At 56.5% G+C, this 8,288-nt stretch overlaps 1 protein-coding gene across 1 annotated transcript in view; it reads right to left on the bottom strand.

Annotated features, from left to right (window-relative positions):
• Positions 1-1,197: 1,197 nt before the first annotated feature.
• Positions 1,198-8,288, bottom strand: part of LOC103809742 (ras-specific guanine nucleotide-releasing factor 1) — a gene marked incomplete at both ends in the record, with an annotated part of 8,437 nt that continues 1,346 nt past the window's right edge. Inside the window, 9 exons of the mRNA XM_009082603.1 lie at positions 1,198-1,334; positions 1,970-2,033; positions 2,925-3,085; positions 3,604-3,722; positions 3,944-4,053; positions 4,503-4,696; positions 5,101-5,180; positions 5,431-5,684; positions 5,966-6,058. Of these exons, the coding sequence (XP_009080851.1) occupies positions 1,198-1,334; positions 1,970-2,033; positions 2,925-3,085; positions 3,604-3,722; positions 3,944-4,053; positions 4,503-4,696; positions 5,101-5,180; positions 5,431-5,684; positions 5,966-6,058 (1,212 nt within the window). The remainder of the gene's footprint in view (positions 1,335-1,969; positions 2,034-2,924; positions 3,086-3,603; positions 3,723-3,943; positions 4,054-4,502; positions 4,697-5,100; positions 5,181-5,430; positions 5,685-5,965; positions 6,059-8,288) is intronic.

Below are 8,288 nucleotides of genomic sequence, written 5' to 3'. Positions count from 1 at the left end.
GGGAAGGTGGTGGGGGTGACCCTGCTGCACCAAAGAGCAGGAGCTCAGCCTTATCCAGGCCAGACACATTCCTGTTCACTGCATCCCCTGTGTCTGATGGGAGACCATGGCTCGGGGTGCACTGCTGGAAAGGGCAGGAGCTCCTGCCTGAGGACAGGATGCTGCATGGCCATGGTCCCGCATCCCTGTTCTGGGGGAGCATTGCCCAGAGCTGCCCCCAGGCTTTCCCAGACAAACCAGCCAGGCTCCAGGTGTGCCAACAGTCACAAAGTGATTGCCAGGGTGGCCAAATCCTGCTCCCAGCCTTTACTGACAGAACAAAACTCCCCTCAGCCTGCACTGATGTATGCTCTTGGGGGGAGACCCAGTGAGCAGCAGGTCCCTGCAGGGATCCCTGTGCAGGTAGGACTGGCCCTGGCCCTTGCCCCTGCAGGTACTGGCCCCGTGGCTGCTGCTGGCCAGACTGGGAGTCACCATCTCCCTGCCAGGGGCCACCCCAGCTCCTGCCCACAGGTCTCCTCCAGGACCAATGCTTAGAAAGGGGACAAAGGCAAGGGCATGGCACAGCAGAGGTGTCAGGGCAATCCCTACTGAACTAGGAACTCTGCCTCTTCCTCCCACCTGGGAGAAGTATCTCCAGGGTCATTTGCATAAGCATATGAGTATCAGGTGGAAATTGTACCATGGGTCGTAATCAGAGGAGGAACCCACACCCCAGGCCTAGATGTGCAGGAGAGCAGCGATGGGACAGACCCTGCTGCAGGTCTGTCACCTTCATCCTTCACCTCCTCCAGCCACCGACAGCACACTGGGGTTGGCTGAGCTCTGGGTGCAGCCCAGAGCCATGTCGCCCTCTGCAGGAGCCCCTCTGCTCTCCCTGGGGGGGTGCCCCATGCCCAGTGCTCAACCTGAGTGAGACTCCAGACTGCAGCAGCTCCTGGACACCCTGACAGTGCCAGGAAAACACCTCTGGTGCAAATCCAGATGGGATATATGACTGCAGACACAGCCTGAGGGCAGGTGGCAGGACTGTAGCTGTGCAGTAAACCTCAGGTGTTGATTTGTGTTCCCAAAGCTGCTGCCACAGCCAGCACAAGGTAGCAGAGGAGGGATCAGCCCAGCAGGGATCAGGGATCCCACAGCAGCTCCTCATCCCAGGGACTCTGCACCCTAACACCCATCCCTGCAGGGTCCTACCTGGCTGATGTCACTGGTCCATGCAGCCTTCTCCTGCCTGGATGAGGCCACGAGGATTACTGTGAAAGATGAGGAATCTTTCGGCTCCACCACAATTTTGAAGTCAAGGTGATCAATGTCCTGTCCTGACATTTTCGCTTTGGAACAGAAAAAAACATCCACAGTGATTGGGAAAGGTCTTCCCACCCCTTCACCCCCAGTATGGGCTTTAGTCAGGTTTTAAGAAGGGTTTATTCAGGGCTTTGTGGGTCGTTGGCTGCCCCAGGAAGGTCAGGTCTGCATTCATGTGTGTCCACTCGGTTCACATTAAATAATTAATTTCATTAAGTCTTGATCATATCCTCATTGAATCTATTGGCATCTGAATTTGCTCCAGCTCTGCCACAGCTGGTTTTATGCCACATGGATGGATGGTGGGAATGTCCAGGAGGACCCCAGACCCCTGACCAGCAGTGCTGCCCATGATGCCACGGCAGCTGTCCCCAGCCAGGAAGGCACCCCAGCACCAGGTGTGGGCTTTGCTCCCCTGCCATGGGGTGAACACACTGCCAAACCCAAACCCCTGGGTGGAGCACAGAGGGAGATGCTGTGCTGTGCCAGCAGTGCCAGAGTCACAGCAAAGAGGGTTCTGAGGGAGCTGTGGCCTCACTCATCTGCTCAGCCCCTGCTGGGACCTGCACAAGCCAAACCCCCACCCCACTGCCCATCACTGCAGCCAGAGCAGGGTCCTGGGCACATCCCAAGAGGCATCTACCCTACACAGGGCACCTACCATCCTCGTCGGTGCTCTCGGGCTCCTCCACCAGTGTGCAGTCGATGAGCGAGATCACCCCATTCTGTGGGGCAGGAGAGGGGCTCAGAAGTGGGACCCCTGGGAGGCTGGGATGTCCCCTGGCCCCAGCACCCCATCACTGCCTCCCACCCCAGGGGCAGAACTTGGGGCTCAGCAGGGGGATCACCTCCAGGGTGATCCCTCAGGGACGGGGACAAGTCGATGCTGCCATGGGGGCACACGGCCCTAGGGAAGGGGCAATGCTCCTGGGGACAGACAGACACAGCCCAGGGGGACACACTCAGCCTGGGGAGGAGGTGGTGTTCCTGGGGGGACACACTCAGCCTGGGGAGGGCAGGGACACAGCCTGTGCCCAGCACAGTGCCTGCTTTGACTTGGAAACCCGCAGTTTCTCCCTGCCCGCTGGGATCTCTGAGCTTTCCTTGTCAAACTGATCAACTAATTTGTTTATAAATTATTTAATAGGAGCTTTAAATTTAATTTTCCCAAAGTCTGTTGTTGTAATTATCAGCTCTTTGCCACGGACTGTAATTCTTCAAAGTGATAATTGAATGCCAGTAATGAGTAATTTCTGCAAGATTCTTGCTCAATTAACTGCCAAACTTCCCCAAATAAACACAGGAGCCCTGGGAGTGGCTGGAGGAGCTGGGAGTGCTGTGGACAGCCCAGGCTGTAATTCCAGTTTCTCCTGGAATAAATTATCAAGGTTTCTGCTGCAGATCAGGGCCAATTCTTTTACTGGGCTCTTGTAGTCTTTGATCTCTCCTGTGACTCAGCTTCAACAAGGACCACACAAAATAAATCCATGTGTCCACCTGCTCCCAGCCAGGGGAGGGCAAAGTGCTCCCTGGACCCCTGTGTCACCAAGAGTCCAGCTCTGCCCCCTTCCCAGCAGCCACCAGCCCCTTCCCAGGGCCCCCCCGGCCCAACTGACCTTGGTGAGGTGCAGCTTGCCCCCGGAGCCACGGGTACAGATGATGAGGTGCTTGGAGAAGAGGAAGCACTGCCGCTCACCCTCCTTCCTGAGCGACAGGGACCCGAGCCGCCCCCGCGTGATCTTCCCCTTCTCCGACATCGGCACCTGAATCAGGGACCCTGCAGAGGAGAGACTTCGCTCAGCCCTGGCATCAGGCAGCACTGTGGGGCATGTGCCCAAGACTGAGGTGTTGCTGTGTACCCAGAGCAGGACATCACCAAGAGTGTCCCCAGGAACCAGGGCTGGGATGAGCCCACAGGGTCATGGGGGCCCAGAGGCTGTTTGGGCACCAGCCACAGCCCACAGCCCACCCCTGCAGCCACATCACACAGGTGCTCAGCCAGGACCAAGTCCAGGAGCTCAGGGTGGTCCTGCTGCTTCCCTGGGTGGGGAATCAGTAACAGTCAAAATGCACCTTCTGCGCTGTGATGCAGAAAAATGCAGTGACAAAATTGCCTCAAAGTGGCAAAACTGCCTGAAAGTGCCAAAAGTGCCTGAATGTGAGGTGCATAGAGCAGACGAAACTCTGAACTGAGCTATATTTTTAAATTTCACAGCCCACTGGAGCACACAGAGGGACAATGATGTGGGGTTCACATTAGCCGCAAAGGGCAGGGATGTGGGTGCCAACACTGACCTTGTCTGACGAAGGTCTGGCTGGTGTCCAGCAGGATCTCGCAGCCCTCGATGATCATCCTCTCTATTGCCAGGTTTTTCCGAATGTTTTCAGTCTCACTCACTTCATCGTGCATTATCCTGGAGGGAGACAACTGGAGCTGAGAAGAGACCTGCACGAGTTTACTCAGCAGATCCCTTTGGACACATGGTAGAGCTGCACCAGGTAAGACCAAAAACAGAGTCATCCCAGCCCTCCAAATCCCTCATTTCATCATCCAGGACCCCTGGAAAATGCAGCCAGGACCCAATTCCACCTGCCCCGGTGCAGGAAGGCAGGAGATGGCAGTGGTGGCTCTCACCTGGACAACTCTTCCAGCTTGGACTTGGCGTAATCCAGGCTGTTCCTCTCCACATGCTCGTGGGGGGTGTGAGCCAGCAGCTCGTGCAGCGTCAGGATGTACCTGGGGATCTGCAGCACACAGAACAGAGTGGGGGACCAGGGGGGTCACTGGAGGCTGTGAGTGCCCACCCTGAGCTGCTCCCACCATGGCTGGGGATGCCACAGCCATGGACACCCTGATCTGGTAGGTTAAAGCTTCAAAACTCCTTGTGTCAAAGCTGAATGAAGAGGGGGAACCGCATAGGGCTGTGCCCAGGACACTGCTGTCCCCTGTCCATGTGTCAGAGGTGTGGGGTAACCAGGAAGCAGCTTCACACAGAGTCCTCCCACAGCACCAACAACCCAGGTGCAGTGTGGGACCACTAGGATTTATCCCTATGGCACCTTCTTCCAGGCTTTGCCTCCCTGCCACCCGGTGTCTGCTGTGGGGCTGGGGTTTGCATCTCATATCCCATCCCATCCCATCCCATCCCATCCCACTGGGCATCCCCGAGGCTGATCCTGGCACCAGTGGTCACCTGGAACATGGGGTAGGTGAGGAAGGTCTCCAGGGTCCTCTCCTCACAGTCAGGCTTGGCCTCATAGTGCTTGAGCAGCTTGTCGAAGTCACGGTTCTGCTTGCAGTGCGCCAGGATCTGCAGGCTGTACTGGTGGTTCCGCACAAACTCCTGGTAGATGTTCAGCATGGGCAGCAGGATGTCGAACAGGTCGGCTGGGAGCAGAGCAGGCAGCAGGTTCATCCCAGGTGGGATGCTCCAGCCCGTGCCTGGAGTCCCAGCACAGCCCCTGACCCCCCTCACCCCCAGATCCCACCCAGAGCATCCCCCAGGTCTTCTGCTCCTTGTGCCACCTCCAGCTCTGCCCAGTTTGAGTTTTAAGAGGAACTGATGGGACACAAGGATGTTCTCCAGCATCAGCCTGCCTGTGCAGGGTCCAGCACCTTCTCCCACCACCCAGCAGGACCAGGAGTGCAGAAATTGGGGTGCTCTGGGGTATTTTACTCTATGACTGACAAGACTGAGAGACGACGTGCTGTGAAGTGTGTTTTGCTGCCGGTTGGCAAGTGCTTGCTGAGTTGCAGGAGGAGGGAGAGGAGGAGGAGGCAGTGGCACTCACCCAGCACCAGCGTGGGCCAGCTGGAGATCCGAGCCTTCAGGCCTTGGTAAAAGATTTGGTGTAAAAACATAATTGTTTCGCTGAAAGAGGAACCAAGACAGGACTGAGCCAAACCAAGACAAATGAACAAGCAGCAAATAACAAGGATTTAAACAAAAGCTCCAGCCCAGAGAGAGCAGAGCAGCCCTTGGGCTGGCTGGGGGGAGGCTGCTCAAGAGGGCGCAGAGGAAGCACGGGGCCACGGAGCTGCAGGCTCCCAGGGAGATCCTGGGGAAGGCAGTGTGTGCCCAGGGATGCCACAGAGCTCCTGGAGCCCAGGATGGAGCTCACCTGTTCAGGAAAATGCTGCTGACATCGTCATGTGTGATGGGAGGCTTCTTGGAGCTGGCAGCCATCCGCAGCGGCCGTAGGAAGTTGTTGACGAGGATGTGGAGCTGCTGGACATACTCGGCCTCAGCCTCCAGCATGCTGAACACCACCTGGTTCCTCTTGCGCATGCTGTCGGCATGGGGGGACCTGATGTAGTCCTGGATGATGGTCTTCCACTTCCTCCGGCACAGCCAGCCCCGCAGGAAGCTCTGCACCTGAGGGGAGCAGCAGCTGGGAGTTAGGGATGGGGCTGAGGGACAAGATGTCAGAGGGGCTGGTGGTGCACAAGCCAGCACAAGAAGGGATGCCTCGTGCATCCAGAGAACACTGGGAGTGCCCCACCAACAGATGGGCTGCCAGTTGGGCAAAACATGTTTCCCTCCTAAAACACCAGGGTAGCAGAGGCACCTACCCTGACACCTCAGGCAGCACCCAACAGAGTGTGTCTGCTGTGCCTGCTGGGACCCACCAAGGGCCAACCCTTGCCACCACCCACCTTCTTGATCTTCTTGATGTCACTGTCGTCGTCGCTGGGTGCACTGGTCTGGCTGGCCTGGATGCGCTCGTGGTCTTTGAGCAGGGAGGCAATCTGTGGGCATGGGGGGTGAGTGGCCACCTGGCACAGCCTGGCACAGCCCAGGGGCTGAGGACACCCTGGGCCGCCACCATGCCAGGGAAAGGTATGAGCTTCTGGCTTAACAAGAGCACAGGGACACATCATGCTGGTTTTACACTAATGGGAATCACAGACTCATAGAATCACAGAATCCTTTAGGCTGGAAAAGCCTTCTGAGGTCATCAAGCCCAAAACATTCCCCCAGCACTGCCAAGGCCAACACTAACCATGTCCCCAAGTGCCACATCCACATGGTTGTTAAATCCCTCCAGGGATGGTGACTCGATCAGTGGATGAAGCAGATGAAGAGACCCAGCAGAGCTGTCAATGCCACCAACTCCCTGGCATCCCCAGCATCCCCAAACTGGAAGTCCTGCCTGGTGCCCAACACAAACACCATTCCTGTTTCCCCAGAAAGTCTTCAGAGAGAGTCAATAAACACAACTTGGAGAGAAAAATGGCAGAAAATCCCGAGGATTTGCACCTCAAAACGTGCAGGCAGGAGCAGCCCCCCAACAGTGCTTCCCATGCACATGGCATCAGAAGCCGCCAGCTTCCGGCGTTTTGGTTTCACTGTTTCTCCCTGTACTGTCTCTTCCTCCTCTGCTCATCGCATGTCCCGGCCCCCATGGCCAAAACCACTTGGGAAGAGACAGGAAAAGGCAGGAAACAAGCACATGTGCCTTCCAGAACATGGGAAATTGAGAAGGTGTGCTCAAAATTTTGATTTTAAAGAAAAGAACTGAAGTAAGAAAACAACTTGGAAAGAGGACTTTCCTGGGGGGGAAAAAATGTCCCACTTTGGAAAGAAAGGAGAAAAAAAGGTGAGGTTTGGTGTCTGGACTGTCTGGGAAAAGCAGGAACATGCCCTGTCACCCCCTGCACCTGGCATCACTTCTGCCTCAGGGCATCATCCCCTGCACCAGGCATCACTTCTGCCCGTGGGCATCACCCTCTGCACCTGGCATCACCTCTGCCACTGGGCATCACCCTCTGCACCTGGCATCACCTCTGCCTCTGGGCATCCCCCATGGCTCTGTCTGCTGGGAGCCCCCCCAAGGGCCAATCCTCACCACGGCTCCAGGCATCCCCCACGCCACAGAGCAATCCCCAGAGTGCTAAGCATCCCCCATGTTGAGGAGCATCACCCCCACTGCCAGGCATTCCCCTCTACTGCTGAGCCTCCTCCCAGGTGCTGCCAACACATCCCTCAACACCGTCTGCTGAGTCATCTGTGCACCTTGCTGCTGTCTGCCGTGCTTGGCCTCGTGTCACCCTTCCCACACCCAACAGCGTGAGAGAACTGCTGCCAGAGCTCCTGGGGCACGCTGTGGGCAGTGGCTCCATGGGCTGGTGTGGGAGAATTTCTGATTGCTAACGGACATGTGAGCAATCCAGCCTTGCTAGCAGGGCCTGAGCAAGCTGCAAGCTAAGCTGTACAGCTGTGACTGGAATGGGAGGAAGGAGGGAGCAAGATGAGCAGCTCCTGCTGTGGGATGCAGGAGCTGGAGATGGTTAGAGGTGGAGAACAATGATTGGGGCATTTTATGATTGATATGTTAATAACCAATTATATTGTGTGTAGGGTGGGCTAGTAATGGTAGTTAACCAATAATAAGTAGATGCTTGTAGTAAGTGTGTATGAAAGAATCACTTTTGTAAATAATAGGGGTCAGTCACAAGATATTCAAGAAGATGATAATGGCGTCACCTCTTTGTATGCGAACTCCCGCAGGCTGACCCCATGGGATTGCTTAGTGCAGCATCCGTGTGACAGAGGGCAGGTTAGATGGGATACGGGGAAGGAATTCTTCCCTGTGAGGTGCTGAGGCACTGGGACAGGTTGCCCAGAGAAGCTGTTCTGGCACAGGTTGCCCAGAGCAGCTGTGGCTGCTCCATCCCTGGGAGTGTTCCAGGCCAGGTTGGATGGGGCTTGGAACACCCTGGGCTGGTGGGAGGTGTCTCTGCCCATGACAGGGGGTGGAATGAGAAAAGCTGTAAGGTCACTTCCACAGCAAACCATTCTGTGATTCTATGATACAGTAAGCTGTTTTCCTCTCTCACAGGAGGCAAGGACCAGCTCCCCAGCCCACTCCCCGGTGCTCCTTGCTGGAGCAAACCTTTCCTTGTCACAGCAGCGTCCTGACTGCAGGGAGCACCCCATGCCCCCCACAGGCACCACGCTGAGGCAGCACAGCCACAG

This window comes from Acanthisitta chloris, unplaced genomic scaffold (assembly GCF_000695815.1).
Source record: "Acanthisitta chloris isolate BGI_N310 unplaced genomic scaffold, ASM69581v1 scaffold23279, whole genome shotgun sequence".
In the NCBI taxonomy this organism is placed as follows: Eukaryota; Metazoa; Chordata; class Aves; order Passeriformes; family Acanthisittidae; genus Acanthisitta; species Acanthisitta chloris.
The sequence above is the reverse complement of the archived record's forward strand: the minus strand, read 5'-3'. Positions and strand labels throughout refer to the sequence as shown.